Genomic DNA, 18,310 nt, shown 5'->3' with positions numbered 1-18,310 from the left:
TTTATTGTTGGTTTCCTGTATAGCTGTATCCCTTCTAGCCACAACCGCGAATATAACACATAATTACTGTATTTGCATTACTGTAAGGGTAGGTTTAGGGTTGGGGTGTAGACGTTAATAAACCATAATTTTACAGGTAGCATTTTTCGTTGTCGAATTGTACTACCCACTGTTTTAATGGGAGGTAGTAAAATCTGACGGTAGCACAAATCAACAGAACACCGGCATTCATTATAAAACACTCATGCTTTTAAGCCAAATATACGCTGAAAATAATAATTTAATGACCAAAAACGTCACGTCTCCTTCGCTTTCTCTCGTCTGTGATAGGTCGTTCTTCAATCGATTTCAAGTGCTGTCAAGTGCAGCTTACAAGAGCAGACAATTATCATCCTCGCAAGTTGTGACAGCGCGCTCTTAAGGAGTTTCGGTGAGTTTTTTTTGTTTTGTTGGATATATTTGTTTGATATATTGATAACACTTAGTGCTTCTCGGTACTATCAGGTGGATAGTGTTAGAGATCAATTTGCTGACAGTTCCCCGCTCAGTTTTTTTCTTCTTACATAAATTTGTACAACACTTTGTGCTTCTCTGTGCTATTCGGTGGCTAGTGTTTTTTTTTTTTCCAAGCTGGTACACTGACGGTTCCCCGTTATCTTTTTATCCTATACAGATTCAGTGAAACACCTCGTGCCAGTATTTTCTAGGCTAGTATTTTCCTGTGTTAGTATAGTGACGGTCCCCCGCTTTTTATCACTTTTATATACGATTTCTGTGAAACACCTTGTGCTTCTTGGTGCTATCCGGAGGCTAGTGTTTTGCCACGCTTATATGTTGGCAATTCCCTGCTAACCTTATCACTTAAAAGGATTTTGTGAAACACTTCGCTTCGCAGTTCTATACGGTGGCTAGTGTTTTTATACGCTGATAGGCCGATTGTTTTCCTGCTATTTTCCAGACAGTTTTCTTGATACTTTGTATTCTTTGGTGCGATCTGACGGCCAGTTGTCCATTATTGCAGTGGTCATGGCTCACGGTTCTATCGTTACTGGATTCCCATTAACATGTAAGCTGTGCCCTAATGCTCTTCTACCTGACGACAGCCACGATGATTGTCCGTCCTGCTTGGGAATTCAGCATTTGAGAGTGGCTCTCACGGGCTCATGTTTACACTGTAGCCTTTTACCCATGTCAGAGAGATGGCTCCGTCTCTCCGAATTGGACCCCAAATCCACAGTAAGACTCGGGGGAACAGAGCCGCCCGCAACCCACCAAATCGGAAACGTGGTGCAGAGCTGCGACTGCCGGTGCTCCCCCATCTAAGAAGGCAACGTCCCGGAACGAGAAGGTAGATGAAGCTTCTCTTTCTAAGACGGTTGCTGTCCTGTTGTCTGAGATGTCGGAGATAAAATGCCTTCTTCAGACACTCCAGCCTGTTATACCTGCCTCACCTGTAGCTATTACACAAGAAGATGAGGAAGGTCCCAGTAAAAAAATGGATGACGAACCTTTTAGTTCCTCTTCTCCTCCATCTCACGCTGACTTTGACGTGCTCTCTACAAGTGCGTCTGACTCATTTTTCCAGGATCATTTAAATGCGGTAGATGTTGCTGCACAATCTTTCCCCCAGGAGAATGCAGTTTTTTTTAGCTGCAGGGGGTTCTAGCGGTGATTCGATTCACTCGGGGCTAACTCCGACCTCCATGGCGGTTGCTCGTTTAGGGCTGGATAACTCGCCAGTGCAGCCAGCCCAGTCCAACGTCTTTTTTAGACAGCCTTCAGCTGGGTCTAACTTTGCTATGCCACCATGCAAGGATTTTGTTGCAGAATATTCAAACTCGCTGACAGGGTCTACTGCACCCAAATGCCACAACTTGCACACTCAAATCAGCAAATGTGGACCCCTCAGTTTCACAATTCCTTCAAACTGCTCTTTTGGCTATGGGCCATGTTACCCATGAACTGGGTACTCTTACAGCCACGCTTCTGGCAGCTCGCCGGCAAGTGTGGCTTGCCCAGGCGAAACTTCCGGAGGATTGTAAAAAGACACTAAGAGACCTCCCAATTGTTCCTGGTCACCTGTTTGGACCTTATGTCCCAGAGCTTCTGGAAAAAAGGTTAAAGTTGTCTGAGGCCACTCATCGATTGACTCAGGCTCAGCGCAATCCTGTTTTTAAGGTACTGGGCATTCAGACTCGTCATCGTTTTGCGAGACCAGAGCAACGATTCCGCCAGCATTCTACACCACAACCTCAGGGGTTACAGAGGCCCGTGCTAATAAGGACACTCGAGGTTTCAACCTCATCAGCAGCAGTTGTCAGGGGGTCCACGTCAGTCACACCCAAAAAGCTTGAAGTCACTGGGCCGGTGGTCGATCATTTTTCGAGTCTACACCTGCAGTACTGGAGGGAGATGGCTATAGATCCATGGGTTTGGACTACATTGAGCAAGGGGTGTACTCTGCAGTTTCGACACCAGCCCCCAAAGTTTTCAAGGATTATCCCTACAGTGATAAGGGATGCAGTTCGTTCAGAAACCCTCTCTCAAGAAATTTGTTCGCTGCTATAGAAGGGAGCCATAGAAAAGGTTCATCCCTGCATTCAAAGGGATGGTTTTTATTCAACTTACTTCCTCATTTCGAAGAAGGATGGTGGTTTTTGTCCAGTTCTAGACTTGAGACATCTAAACGTGTTCCTGAAAACTCTTCCCTTTCAGATGTTACGTGCAGCCGATGTTCTTTGGTCAGTCACAAAGGAAGATTGGTTCACAAGCATAGATTTGAAAGATGCTTACTTTCATGTTCATGTTCATGTCTTTGGCCCCTCGTGTCTTCACGAGGTGCATGACTGCAGCTCTACATCCGCTGTGGTCCAGAGGGATGTGAATCCTGCCTTACTTAGACGACTGGCTGCTGTGTGCACAAAACAACAAGCTGCCAGTGACACCAGACTGCTTTTGGAGCATGTGCAGATGCTAGGTCTTGCAGTAAACGAGGCAAAGAGTTGTCTGAATCCAGTGTAAACGATTACTTATATTTGAATGACACTGGACTCTCGTGTAATGTCTGCCGCCCTCTTACATGCCCAAGTGGACAGTATTCTGCTGCTCCTTGCCTGTTTTCAGCTGGGTGTAAGTTTGCCACACAAGATGTTTTCAGTCAGCATCTTGGGGATGCTGACTGCCGCCACTTCTGTAATTCCAGTTGGCTTGCTTCACCTCAGGCCTCTCCAGTGGTGGAATAACAGTTTGCAGTTGAACCCTGCCAGACATCTCCATCGGCTGGTTGTTGTCTCGCGCAGTTGTATCCAGGCATTGACACCGTGGAATCATCGGGAGTTTCTGATGTCAGGTGTTCCCCTAGGGGTCATTCCTTCTCGTCGGGAGGTGGTCACGACCGATGCTTCCCTTTTCGGATGGGGGGCATCATGGAATCACAGGGTGTTTGTGGCCACTGTGGTGGCTTCTGCCGTTGTTGTGAAGAATCTTTCTCAGAGTCTTGGAGTTTTGATGCCAGAAGAGATTTTATTTTCTGAGACAATAAAACCTGAGAGAACTCTGCAGAGCAATCTCTCGAATCTTTTTCTGTACCCTCTTATATACAGTTTTTTCTCTGGGCATGTTCAATACATTTCATTCATATGGGATCACGATGCAGTCATGAGACCTTAATTTTATGTTCTGTGAAAATAAGGGCCCCATTATGTGCCATCATGTGCTTATCATGTACTTCACCATATGTCTGCACATTCCATTCTCATACAGATTTCTATACATGCAGGCAAATACACATGATTATAATAGTGGAATAACTTAATACATAAATGGCTATCTTCACATTGATTATACTTGAATCATTTATATTTTGATTAATTAAACTCTTCTTCACCACTTGTCTCCAGCTCGGTCCAGGGACCACATCAATCTCCTGGAATTGTGTGCAGTTTTCCTAGCCCTGCAGCATTTCTTACCAGTTCTGGCTGGCCATTCATGTCCTCCTTTGGTCTGACAACACCTCGACAGTGTTCCACCTAAACCATCAAGGTGATCAAGCAATCAGATAGTGGATGCTCTGTCAAGGGATCTTCTGCACTCAGGGGAATGGAGGCTTCACCAGGATGTGGTGCAGAGGATATGGAAGCAGTTCGGTGAAGCAGAGGTGGATCTTTTTGCAACAGAGGCAAACACTCACTGTCGCTTGTGGTTTGCAAGAACAGAGACATCCATATATATATATATATATATATATATATATGTGTTTATACACGTTTTCAACTAAAAGAAAACCAGATATAATGTAACGTTGTTGTAGAACGTAGTGTATAATGCCTAATCATAAGCTTGTTCAGAAATGGTTGATTATTAAAAATAACGTCTTTCTCATTAAACGTAATTTAAATAAACGAATATTCAAATATTTTTTTTTTTTTATGAGCAAATATTCGAATAGAATATTTTTGAAAAATGCCCATCCCTACTTCAATGCCGTTCCAAACCTGTATTGAGTTTCTTTCTTACGTTGAGCACAACATTTTGAATACCGTGATTAACCAGTTGACGGTAGCCATCGACTCCCATAGTATTTTTTTCCATACTATGGATGTTAATGGCTACCGTCAAACTATTTGGTTCAAAATATCCCCTTTTGTGTTCAACAGAAGAAAAAAACTCATGCAGGTTTGGAACGACACGAGGTTGAGCTAATTTTCATTTTTGGGTGAACTATCACTTTAATTATTATATTAAAATAAAAACTAAAATGATTTCTACTTTTTAAATTGTGAATTTAATATTTTATCCAGTATATTAAGATATTGACAGGGACATGAAAATGTATTGCATAGTATTGTCTAGATTGTTACAGAAACGAAACTCAATTCAACTTACCAACTTATTATCACCTTATGATTCATAGTTCTGTCAACAGTTTTGTTTGATGACATTTTGATAGACATCAGTATTTTTTTTTACACACACCAGCATGCCAAACCAAAGGGAATGAAGCAGATGTCAAATTGTTAGCACACCTAGCTGCAGAAATGCAAAAGACTTACTGTCATATTTTGCATGTCATATTTGCAACTCAAAAACATGAAGTGAAGTGTAAAAGTGTTTTCAGACAGGTGTCTAAAAAATGGAGGTTTAATTGACATAAATCATATTGCAGGCACATAGTGCATCTAGTCACAGACTTTAATGGAAGTTTTCTGTTTATAAAGGTTAATATCTACATACTATACAGGAAATCATGATTAGATTACTTCTAGCTCTAAATTACTGGATTCTACAGTGCAAACACCTCACATATGCTGACAGGAAGAATGTGGGTGAAAACCTTTCCCATGTTACATGTAACATACTGGCTGCCGCCCACTCAACAACATTTCCATCCTCATAATGTGAACAACCACAATTCCTACTCAGTGTGCCAGGATATTGCATTGTATTTTAAGAGTGCACATTACTATTATATTACTACTACTACTACTACTACTAATACCATAGATAAACCATGAAATTCTTTATTTAAAAAATAATACTATGCTTGTCATAATATATACATAAAGAGTAAAATGGTTATAAAATTAAGGCAGATTAAGGTTTGGGCAAATCCGAATTTTACAGGTAGATGAGACCAGTCATATATTGTAAATAAGAAATAAATTGCTGCAATTTAGAATTATGACATTAATAATACATCTGATACATCTTCATACTGACAGTATTTTTGAATATACACTCTCTGTCAGCAAATGAAAATAGAGACATGAAGCAGCCAGAAAAGTGAAGAACAACAAAATAAGCTAAAATAAAGAGATCCCATCTATAATCTTGGATCCAAACAAAATGTGGCTGTTGCCCTTTCTAGGGTGGACTCATCTGCAATGTAAACAAGAAAAAAGTGTCATGTCATTTTCTGGTCACAGTATAATGCTTAAATAAGCTCTGCTTATTAGTGACAGCACCAAATTACCCACAAATATGATTCTGAGCAACAAAGTCAGTAATATATACAGCTGGGTTTAAAAGTCTGAGACCATGTTGAATTTAAATATACAAAATGTTAGGGTTATGAGAATGAATAATGCACATGGTTGTAAGTCACTAACTAAGTGTGACATTGACCATGATAACTCAAGTCAGATGTTCTTGCTTTTAATGAAGTATAATATGCTCTTTGGATTATTCTCAAATCATGATGGACGATCATCACATGACAGCATCTTTAAAATATGTTAAAAATGTTACTTACAGCACTTTCAAACTCAAAGGGACTGATGTGCTGGGTGATAATTTCAAACATTCCAGGAGACATGGGGGGTTCAGGAGAGGAACATGCATTTTGGACTGGACCACTGAGAATTGAGGACATTGAAGAGAGAGAAAAAAATGTTCAGTTCATACAATCATGCAACACAGGGAAGAAACAAATTACAAAATTAAATCTTGTTGTGAAAGAAATTAAGATACTCACTTCCGATGGGAAATTGGAACTAACTGTGTCTGAATGTAAGGACAAACTGTGAAAGATAAAAAAAAAAAATGCATTTAGCATTTTCACATACAAAAACGTGTAAAAAAAAAAAAAAAAAAAACAGAGCACTTTAGCACATGATATTTATAATCCTGCACTTTCCCAAAAACATAAAATAAAGTATGGCCTGAAACTCTCAAAAAAAATAAATATATATAGCATTTTCCCCAACAAATCTTCAATGAAAAGAGGTGCTTACCCTTAAGAAAATTTGTATTGTTAATATAGATACATTCATTTTTTTAGAATAAGTTTGGCAACATGATGGTTGAGCATGATGAATTGAGTGAACAATACAATATATGAAAAAACTGATATAATGGGAAGTGACGATGTACATGCATTCCTGCCATTTCTTGGGTGTCAATTTTACATTTTTTTGTAGTGGACAAAAAGTAACAGGTCTGTAAACAAAATACGGGGCACAGCTAAAATATTAAAAATCTGATAAATGTACAGACATCTAACCTTTGTTTTGCTGGCTGTTATAATGTTTCCCAAAAGCCTCATCCTTCGGGATGTCAGGATAAAGGAACTTCAGAGGATTCTCTGGGACAACACCATCTGCAATGACCTTATAGTCCCGTATTATATCAGCAATGGGCAAGGCGTTGAGACGGTTTTTCGTGTACGGCTCTACAGAGATGAACTTTGGGTCTCCTGTAGGCAGAATACATGTGCTTAAGGTTATTTAACAACATATTTAATACAATAAAGACAAATGAAAAAAATGCACTGAGCACCAAAACAGCCAGGCATAAGAACATATTTTTTCCTCAGGCATTATTCAATCTGAACAATTAAACTCTCAAATGCACACTGAAAATAAGGAAACAAAAAATGCTATCCATAAAAGGGTAAACGGCATCTGCTAAATTTTGGAACATCTCCAGGCTGGAATTTCCCTCAGCAAATACAAGACATTGTCTCAGTGTGGAAGTTACAGTAATTGCTTAACCTGGCAAGAATTCCTTAACTTTAAAACCTTTAACCTGTGTGTGCTTTCAGAATATTTTAACCATTCACTGCATAGAAGAACGTGTTAGGATTCTTATGTTGTTATCTTAGTTTTACAATTGGACACCTGTAACATAATGTTTCCTACATTACAGATTGTACTGGGAATGTTATTCTTAAAGGAATAGTTCACCCAGAAAATGTTCTCACCCTCAGGCCATCCAAGACGTAGATGAGTTTGTTTCTTCATTGGAGCAGATTTGAAGAAATTTAGCGTTAATTTCTGCAGTGAATGGGTGCCGTCAGAATGAGAGTCCATAAAGCTGATAAAAACATCACAATAATCCACAGGTTATCCACACATCTCCACTCCATTAATTCATGTTTTATGAAGTGAAAAGCTGCATGTTTGTTGCATGAAACAAATCCATCATTAAGATGTTTTTAACTTCAAACTGCTGCTTCCGACTAAAATACGACTCCTCTATCCATAATAATGCTTTCTCCAGTGAAAAAGTAATCTTGTCTGAATCAGGGGAGAATTATGAACAGATCAAGCACCTTTCACAAGCGAAAACAGTCAAAAAGATTTCTAAACAAATATGTCAGTAGAAAACAACAGGGACTTTACAGATTGACAACAGACAGACTTTCTTACTGGAGGATGTGCTATTAAGGATTATGGACTTGTATTTTGACCAGAAGCAACGGTTTGACGTTAAAAACGTCTCTATGAATTTATTAATAAAATTAAAATAAGTATTTATGTCTAAAAACAACTACAGAATTTATAAGCCTTTTTACATAGAGCTATATAAGAATCTAGTGGCTAAACCATAGAATTTCAGATGTTCTTTTTTTTACTCCCACCAGATGGCACTAATCTGCCTTCAAAAATTGGATTATTAAGGCATTGTCTCCATTTTATCACAAAATACTTCCATACTTGAAAAGTAATATACAAATATTAGAATTTTTTTAAATCATAATTATTGCACAAATATTAATTGATATAATGAAATTCTCTCAAAATACGAAATAAAAAAGATAAAATATTATTGAACAAAAACATATTACATTGATTTCAGGTGTTCTGTCACTTTTGACTGTGAACAACACAAGTGTGACCCTCAAAAAACAATACCAGAGGGTCAAAACATGCAGATTTTCACTTCACAAGACATTAATTCACTGGACTGGAGCTGTGTGGATTACTGTGATGTTTTTATCAGCTGTTTGGACTCTCAATCTGACGGCACCCATTTACTTCAGAGGATCCATTGGTGAGTAAGTGATGTAATGCTACATTTCTCCAAATCTGTTCTGATGGAAAATAAACACATCTACATACAGTATTTGACAGCCTGAGGGTGAGTACATTTAAAGCAAATTTTAATTTTTGGTGAACTATTCCTTTAAAACCCAATAACATGTAAGACAAACCATTTTCATCCTGCTCAACCCAGGTGAAGGTGATTCCTCCAAGGTGACTTTCACTAAAGCGTAGCAGGAATGTCCCTGGCTCTTTTTCCTTCAGTAGGGCGCGTTCCATCTCTTTACTCACAAATCCCATTATGTAACTGAGAACCAAAAAAATAGCAGAATCCATTGAGAAACAGCAGAAAACAAGCAAAAACTTCATTCAGCATGGCAGATCAAGAGAAATCTCAATCAAATATACTGATATACTGATAAATATACTGAAAAAACAGTGATAAAATATCTAATAAAAATAGACTATGCTATGCAGTAGTTGTATTTGTTATTTATTACATGCATATCAGAATAACAGAGCTAATATGTGTTATATCTGTTTATCATGCATCTGAATGCCATGACAAGGCCACTGACCCATCAATCCAAACAGGAAGTAAATGTTTCTTAATAAGGTCCAGGATCGAGTCCAGCCACAGCCAAAAACTAAATGACTTGCCAGGAATGTTTTCCTGACAGCAACAGAAAAAAAAACATATTTATTTACATATTTATTTAAATTGTTACAGTTCGAGAATAGCAAGAGCATATAATATTTATTCAATTTTACCTTCCAGAACTTGGACCAAGAAACCTGGCAGTCATTATAAGAAGCATGTTGACCTTCAGAAACAATTACAAAACACTGTTTAGCTGGAGGCCAAAATACGTTCACAAAAACTGTGCTAACTGCATGTTTATGAAACAGCATTAGAGAAAATCAAACACACAGTGTAATGCAGCAGACAATCACATAAATATACTTTATTGTCACATAAACCAACAAGTTTATAGAAAACATACCCAGGAGTTTATCTCCCAGCATGTTAAGCTGCTCCTTGTTGAGTCCTCGGCCTGCAAAACTTGAGAACTGCCAGCTAAGTACCTCTGAGAGTTGACTCCAACTTGCCCGCAAAGGGTTACTGAAGAATCCAAGGTTCTAAACATATCAGAGAAGTTCAAATAATACTGTATGACAAGCCTTGCCACTGTTGCCACCTCTTGTTATATTAGTCATATAATACATGAGTAGATCAAATGCAGACCTTAAGCATGTTTCTACCAAGTGCTGCAAACTATAAACAAGATACTATAAGCTAGACATCCATTCTTTGCATCTGCATCAGAAGCTCACCTTGGGGTCGTCAGTTAGAAGGTTGTACCACATGACGGAGGCCCAGCCTCCTGGGAGCTGACTGACATTTGAGATGACCACCAGTGGCAGGGACCAAGTCTGCACATGAACAAAAATACAAAACTCAGTGAGCGGGATCATGAGAAACAACAAAAAAAAATCATAAAAGCATTTTATAATAGCACAGTAATCTCCCATACAAATGATTACAGAGCTGTTCTAAATTGAATTTTAACTGTAGGTCTAACTAAATAATAAAAAACAATTATATTTATTATTATTATTCTCTTAACATTTAAATAGAATAATATATGTAATATGTTATTTATTTAAATACAGTGGAGATCAAAATTAAAGAACAACCTACAATTTCCTAAATTTTAAGGTCACTGCTTAGTCCTATTTGAAGTTATCCTAACAGGAGTAAAAGGGCAGTTTTTTTCAAAATTAGAGAACACTTACAGATACCTCCAAGTTACTGGTGTTAATCTGGCACCTGGTGCTAATTTCCTTAATTATATGACAAACCCTATTTAACTGGCAGAATTCGTCTAATTTTCACTGAGATTGCAAGATGGCGAGGCGCTCTCAGGTGACTGAAAGCCTGCGACAGGAGGCGGTCCCGATGAAGGCCAAAGGAATGACCCTTTCAGCCACTGCGAGAGAAGTTTGTTGTTTTAAATCTGATTTCTCGAATATTGCAGGTTTACAATGACACTAATTCATTCAAGTCTGCCTCATTCAAGGCTGGTCGTCCACGCAAGACATATGCCCGAGAGGACAGGATAATGCAGAGACTCTCAATGAGGAATCGGTTCAACTGCAGCTGGAATTGCTCGCCAGTTCAGTGCTGAACAGATATGGACTATGGATCTTTCTCAGCCGGACTGAAAGCACACTCTGCAGTGACCAAGCCTCTCATCAGCAGAAAGAATCAACAGGCTAGGCTCACCTTTGCTGAGGATCATGTTGTGTGGAGAGAGGAGAATTGGTCCAAAGTTCTACTATGGAAGAGAGTGGAAGAAGAGTGGACCAGGATCACACCAGCGCAGTGTGAGAAACTAGTGATGTCCTGCGGCCGCAGATGTGCTGAAGTCAATCAAAGCAGGAGCCTCTACACTCCCTACTTGTTTCTAACAGCTGTAACCCTCCAAAATTATAGTTGCAATCTTCTTTCATGCTACAGTGGTTACTGTTCTCTAATTTTGATCATAGTGTTTTCCACAAAATAAAGGCTTTTGTTGAAATGCCTTGGTTATTTTGTCAAACATGTTAGCAGAAAAGTGGTGTACCAACAGCTAATATTCCTTCAAATTTTGAGCGATGACTATTTCAGAAAAAAAATCAAGTATTTATAGATTGTTCTCTAATTTTGATCTCCACTGAACACTGGGGTCAGTAAATAAATGTTAAACTTTTATTCAGCAAGGATACAATAAATTGATCAAGCATGATTTATTTTTTTATAGAAATTATATTTCAAATAAATCTGTTCTTTTCAGTTTTCTATTCAAAGAATCCTGAGGGGAAAAATGTATAGCAGTTTCTACAAAAATGTTACAACAACAGTTTTCAGTAATGATAGTAAAAAAACAACAAAAACCAAATCAGCATATTACAATGATTTTAATGCGAATGATGGTCATGTGACACTGAAGACTGGAGTAATGGCTGCTGAAGATTCAGCTTTACCATCACCGTAATAAATTACATTTTAAGATATGTTAAAATAAAAAACAATTATTTTTAATTAATTAAATTCTAATAATATTTTATAATCTTACTGTTTTTACTGTATTTCATCATCAAATAAATGCCGTCTTGGTGAGCATATATAAAGCTTATTTAAAGCTGCATTGAAAATCATCTGTAATGTTTATAAACACACACACACACATTATAGACAAAAATATATATGAATTTTCAATGAAGCTTTAAATATGCTTTTGATTATATATGGTCACATATGGCAATTAGGATACAGTATTTTATATATATATATATATATATATTACATTAATATTACACACTAAAACTTACCTCAAGATCTATATCCAGGCCCTGTAACATCAGCATGGCCTCAAAATTGAGAGAGTGTAACTCCTCTGTTACTGACAGGGGACCCTGCAATAGAGAGACAAATGCCAAATCAAGCATATACTGTGTGAGGCTGCCCTCTGTTGGCAAGATGATGTATTCCATACCGACATGGCAACATACAGTACATGGCAAAAATACTATCATGTAACCAGGCTCAAGCCATGGCGTAGGCCTTTTAAGATTTAAAGATGGGCCACTAGAAGAGATACACCTGTAAAGTAAGCAGCAGATATTAGTAATAATGCAGTCTTACCTCATTTCCTTTTCCTCCAGTAGGACACTTTCTCTCTTTCAGCTGCTGCAAAACACAATCATTTCATAAAATATCTTCCCTCTCTTAAAGGGATAGTTCACCCAAGAATGAAAAGGTTTTTACTCACCATCATGTTCATTTTCACACGGCTCATTCTAACAACAGTTCATAGTTATCACACACACACACAACACTAAAATATTCCAAGTCTTCTGACATTTAATAACTTTATGTGAGAAAAAGAGTAAGTTATTCACTTTTTGGAGCCATGGTCACTACCAACTGTCCTTGTATGGAAAAAAGCTTAAATTTTTTTCCTTTTAAGTTCCATGGAAAAATAACAGAATGTAGGTTTGGAGCAACATGAGGGCGAGTAAATAATGACTAATTAATTTTCCTACAGTGGGTGAACTCTTTTAAATAGATTTAACACCAAAGCCATAGTAACAGTATTGCTCTTGAATAATGCTAGAATTCAGAGTGAAGTACCAGATGCCTGAACTCTACAGAAAGACATCCAGTCGACTCCTCAACATCCATCACTTTGGTGTTGTTGGTGAGGATGAAGAACTGTCTGTTCCTACAAGGAAATATCAGTAATGTTAGTTTTGATATTTTCTGTTTAGTCACAACTTCCACTGTACTGTAAATTACAGTAACCTGCTATGTAGAATATGAATATAATTTAGCATGTAAAACACTGCTGTCCCCCTCCCCCACACACTTAGCTGAAAAACTCATATTGAGATTTGGCCTAAATAAACAACAGGAAGCTGGTTCTTCTGTTTGAGGTTGAGTGCACTCACACTTTGCCTGGTGGAAGGTCTCTGCACACACAAAAATAGAAAAGAGTAGAAAAACACGGTCATGTTGGGCTAAATGCACCTGTGATACAAACATTGCTCGCATGGCTTGTGAACAGTGAAAACAAAAGTTTGCATGTAATGTGTAATATTAATTATTATAGCCATAATAATAGTTGGGTCATTCCTAGTGTGCAGTGTTTTCATGTCCCTATCATAAATGCCATAAAACATATTGACAATTGTAATTAGAGATTATTATTATTTTAGATATAGATAGATAATTGTCTATATTTTTCTACTACTGTTAATTAAGATTGAGTGCATATTGCATTAATGTCTAAGAAATATTCCAGTTGTTTATTTATTTATTTATAATAATCAAAATAAGGTAAACAAAGCATATTGTCGTAGGAATATCGTTTTTGGTACTAATCCATTTGTAGATTTTTACAGATTTTTCCTGTAATATCACTTAATTGGTCTCAACATAGATTCAACATAGCTTCATCAACAACTGAGTCAAAACTTGGACTCAATATTATTTAACGAAAATTAGACAACAAGAAGATATATCAAGAACAACAAGAAGATAACAAAAATGCATTTGAGATTTTACTTGGACAAAAGCAAGTTCATTGACATTATCTTCCAGGAAGTGACATCATGTGTGGTAGGAAAACAACAGCACAACATCAGTGAATATTATGATGAATATTATGTGGTGTATTGTGGCATTAGTTTGTTTATCTCTGTCTAATAATAATAATAATAATAATCTGTATAATATCTAGACATAAATTTTTTTTGTGTGTTATGATCTTGTTATGATCCACACTCTTAAATTTAACATTTTGTAAGTAAACAAGTTATAATTAATATGTTTTAATCAGATCATACTTCTTTAAAGCTGCAGTCCGCAATATCCGGTGAAAATTCTTATTTGGGTCATATTCCAAGACAGGCTAGAATCTGTGACTGCGAAGTACAGTAAATATCTTCCACACATACTCTTCAGAACATTAGATACATCAGTCATTATGTCACGTCTGTAAACAACGAAGTTGTCCCGGCTACTAGGCTATCGCATGTGAGGATCCTGCAGGTGGCGGATCATTAGCCTTTTCTCACAGCAGCCAGAATAATTAAATGTATCATTTTGATTGTAAAATTATTGTACGGATTGTAATCCATAAAGGATTATGTGTTTATGAAACACATGTGAATGAAATTAAATTATATTCCAGTTATAAATGTGCTTCTGATTACAGATAGCCTGGGATTACAAAGATTTGTATTTTAAAGAAAACCAGTTCGAAGGGAGCATAATTTGCTTTTTGGGTTAAAATAATTTCTTAATATGAAATTCGAAGAGTATGACAATTAGATTAGACTGTGCAGAAATTGAAATCTACACGCTAATACACACTATACTCATAGTCACCAATGCTGATGTTGTTAACATTAATCATTTGAGAATGAAGTATAACAATAATAATAATTTGAACGGTTTGATGTGATATGAGCTAACCGATCTTTAGATTGAATCACCATTGGTAGCGAGATTTATGGTAATGCTTTTTTCCTCAGTTGGTCAGAACAAACGTGGCAGACTTGTTACTTACTTGTTCAGATGGCAATATACGGTGAAAATTCTTATTTGGGTCGTATTCCAAGACAGGCTAGAATCTGTGACTGCGAAGTACAGTAAATATCTTCCACACATACTCTTCAGAACATTAGATACATCAGCACTGGAGCCGTGCCGACTCACAACCCATGCAAGCTAGATAATTCCGCACACAGCTGCAATTCCAGGTTTTCAAACAGAGATGGCGACAAAGAGGCAAAACTTATGGACTGCAGCTTTAAGTCTGCTTTACCCTTTTACACACTTCTTCATATTACATCACAAGCATATTTCTTTTTAATAAGGTAATAAGTTGATGTATTGCACTCTATTGTAACTATTGCAAATGTATTGCATGACATGAATGACCCAGGTTATAAAGATGAAATGTAGACATAATTCAGGAAACATACTTATCAAATGTTGTCTTGACTTTGAGTTGATAATCCACCTCAGGTAACTTAACCAGTAATCTGAAAAGAAAAAAGTGAAATTAAATGGGCAATATTTGTGTTCAACTAAAGGCAGTCAACTCCTTGTGAAATCAGACTTGTTTACATGAAGAGTTTGGTGGAGGCTGTGGTTCATACCTGACCTTGGTGGTAAACTGCACCTGTGTTTTGATGATTAGAGGTTTCTGAGGGTGTGTAGGCATGCAGGGCTGCTTCTCCACCACAAATGAGCTGCGAACATGACCAAGACAGATTATCCAGGTTTCCTGGTCACCAAGCACAGCCTTTCTATTGTGTTGCATTCTTTGAGTTTCATGTACTGTATTTACGGCACTATAAGCCACACAAAGTGAACTGTTGTGCCTTAATTGTTCATAAATCACATGAAATCCCTAAATGTTACCTTTTAATGAGGTGATAGATGAGGTATTTGACTTGCTCCTCCATCTGAGGTCTCTGGAGAGGGATTGGATCACCCTCATAAGTGACTTTCAGGATCAGCTCACCCAGTTTGTCTAGCTGTCTTTTCATCTGGAAAAGACTCTGGGCTGTCAGGGTAAACCTGTAAAAGAGATTTCACACAAAAATTAGGCTTGATTAAAATTTTAACAAGGCCAATCTCTTAGTAACCACAAAAACACCATAACAACACCCTTGCACATTCAAAACCAGACAGAAGATCCTAGCAACTGCCTAGCAACCACCTAGAAAGACCTACACCCTTCAAAAGTTTGGGGTCGGTAAGATTTTTTAAATGTTTTTGAAGGAAGTATTTTATGCTCACCAAGTCTGCATTTATTCGATCAAAAATACAGTAATATAAAATAGTAATATTGTAAAAAATTATTACAATTTAAAATAACCGTTTTCTATTTTAATATATTTTGAAATTGTTCCTGCAATGGCAAAGCTGAATTTTCAGCAGTCATTACTCCAGTCTTCAGTGTCACATGATTCTTCAGAAATCATTCTAATATTCGGTGCTCAAGAAACATTTCTTATTATTAATGTTGAAAGCTATTTTTGCGGACATTTGTTAGGATTCTTTGATGAATCTCTAATGGAGTTTTTACCGTCACTTTTGAACTATTTAATGCATCATTGCTGAATAAAAGTATTAATTTCTTTAAAAAAAAAAAATCAAACTGGCCCCACACTTTTGAACAGTAGTATACATCACACATTTTTTCCTCCTTCTTGTCTTTGCTGTGAGCATTGTTACAGTCTTATTAGTATGACAACATTTAAAACAATAATCTATATTAAACAGCATAACTTAAATTGTATATATATTTTTATTCTATTTCTTTATGTTATAAAGGGTTATACCAGTTCTGGAGCTGGTCCAGTCCTATCAGAACTGGTCCTCCGATGCATGCGATCTGTTGCCTCCGTTTCCATTCCTTAAGCTCAGGGTTGAGCTGGGAGGAAATCAAGGCATCAATTTCCTTTATAACATCTGCAATCTTTGACAAAATCTCCTGCAAAGGTAAAACAAAGTGCAAACATAGTGGTTAACAATGACCAGCCAACAACAACATATATAGTGGCATCACACACCTGAGCGAAATGTACCAAAGACGTGTGAAAACCACTCAAAGTCACCCGTCTGAGGCAGGAAGTTCCCAGGGTAGTTCAAAAGTATAATACAATCTAAGTAAACAAAACCTTTAACAAACAAGAAGAAAGGAAATGGTTGTGAAGTAAAACAATAAAAAAAAGAGTACTGTCAGAGTAGAGATACACTTGCCTTTCTTTTGAAATCCAGGCGGTTCAGTATTTCCTGAAGTGTAGTGACTTCTTGCTTCATGGATAAAGAATTTCTCTCAACTGGATCTACAGGATATATATATTTGCCCATATTATATTATTTGCTTTATTATGTCATAAAACGATAGGAGGGTGGCATTTTTGGAAAATATCAAAGGTCATACAATGGCTTACCTCGAAGTTGGAGTGTTTTGTAGCGAAAGTCAAAATCGTCCTGCATGTCCTCAAGATACTTCACAGCCTGGTCCAGCATCTGAAAAAAGCATGTAGAAATAATGACACATGTCACACACTGGACTCTTTCATATACCTAAACCTCCAAAGCTGTGATAACGGAAAGCAATACTGGAGGTAAATTACCTGAACACTGCTTCTTATGATTGCCACTTTGTTGTCAAGAACTTTCTGCTTCTCCAAAGCGGCTGAGTTTTGCATTGACTTCTCCAGTGGCCCCTGCCATTCATGAAATGGAAACATGGAAAACAGAAGATCTAAATGTATACATCCTAAACACGACAACATGAAATGAATCAAATATGTATTGTACTAGGTCACAAATTGAATAAGTGCATTTGTAATATTGGCCATGTTAACTAGGTCAGACTGAAGCACCTTTTGGATCCCACACTGGTATACTGTATTATCATGTGAGTACATTGCAAAACTCTGAAGCTTGGTTAACAACATAGTTGCATGGGGTATATGTGGTTTTTGCATGCTGTTTGTCACGTGTGTCTTGGCAGTACCTGTTCCTGCATGCTGGCTGTGGATAAGATGCGTCTTTCTTCCCTCAGGCAGTTACAGATGACAGCGGCCATGTGCAGAGGATTCACCTTGTATTTTACCTGAAAGAGTTACGCAACAGCATTTACTCACTGATGTGAGACTGGGAATTTCTAGTCACACCTCAAAGTACACTGGTGAAAATAAATGAGTATCTGTTCAGCTTGAAGGTTTTTTGCCATACGTGTGAAAAGCAGAGGAATCTAACTCCAAGTAAAAAAAGGAGTGGAATCGGTATCCATTGAGGTTTACTGCAGAGGTTTGCAATCAATAGAATTTTGAAAATGTAAGATCTTTGAAATTTGAACTCTGAACTTAGAACTTTGAAAATAAGATCTACAGCATAATTTGCTAATGTGAATGTTTTATCTTACACTCCTTGTCTTTATGCTTATTTCTCTCTCTCTCTCTCTCTCTATTTA

General features: G+C 37.3%; 1 protein-coding gene across 1 annotated transcript in view; it reads right to left on the bottom strand.

Moving 5' to 3' along the window:
- Positions 1–5,182: 5,182 nt before the first annotated feature.
- Positions 5,183–18,310, bottom strand: part of LOC107714380 (signal transducer and activator of transcription 4-like) — a 17,367-nt gene continuing 4,239 nt past the window's right edge. The window contains exons 4-24 of the mRNA XM_016520202.1: positions 17,852–17,950; positions 17,466–17,558; positions 17,280–17,358; positions 17,086–17,171; positions 16,665–16,816; positions 15,739–15,897; positions 15,474–15,566; positions 15,297–15,356; positions 13,257–13,277; positions 12,940–13,030; positions 12,451–12,495; positions 12,138–12,221; positions 10,098–10,196; positions 9,767–9,902; positions 9,534–9,586; positions 9,341–9,435; positions 8,933–9,069; positions 7,001–7,192; positions 6,473–6,518; positions 6,251–6,353; positions 5,183–5,877 (exon numbers count right to left, since the gene is read on the bottom strand). Coding sequence (XP_016375688.1) covers positions 5,863–5,877; positions 6,251–6,353; positions 6,473–6,518; positions 7,001–7,192; positions 8,933–9,069; positions 9,341–9,435; positions 9,534–9,586; positions 9,767–9,902; positions 10,098–10,196; positions 12,138–12,221; positions 12,451–12,495; positions 12,940–13,030; positions 13,257–13,277; positions 15,297–15,356; positions 15,474–15,566; positions 15,739–15,897; positions 16,665–16,816; positions 17,086–17,171; positions 17,280–17,358; positions 17,466–17,558; positions 17,852–17,950 — 1,938 coding nt within the window. The 3' untranslated portion in view covers positions 5,183–5,862. The remainder of the gene's footprint in view (positions 5,878–6,250; positions 6,354–6,472; positions 6,519–7,000; positions 7,193–8,932; positions 9,070–9,340; positions 9,436–9,533; positions 9,587–9,766; positions 9,903–10,097; positions 10,197–12,137; positions 12,222–12,450; positions 12,496–12,939; positions 13,031–13,256; positions 13,278–15,296; positions 15,357–15,473; positions 15,567–15,738; positions 15,898–16,664; positions 16,817–17,085; positions 17,172–17,279; positions 17,359–17,465; positions 17,559–17,851; positions 17,951–18,310) is intronic.

Source organism: Sinocyclocheilus rhinocerous, unplaced genomic scaffold, assembly GCF_001515625.1.
Source record: "Sinocyclocheilus rhinocerous isolate Xijiao unplaced genomic scaffold, SAMN03320098_v1.1 scaffold449, whole genome shotgun sequence".
Lineage (NCBI taxonomy): Eukaryota > Metazoa > Chordata > Actinopteri > Cypriniformes > Cyprinidae > Sinocyclocheilus > Sinocyclocheilus rhinocerous.
This window is presented reverse-complemented; position numbering and strand designations above follow the sequence as displayed.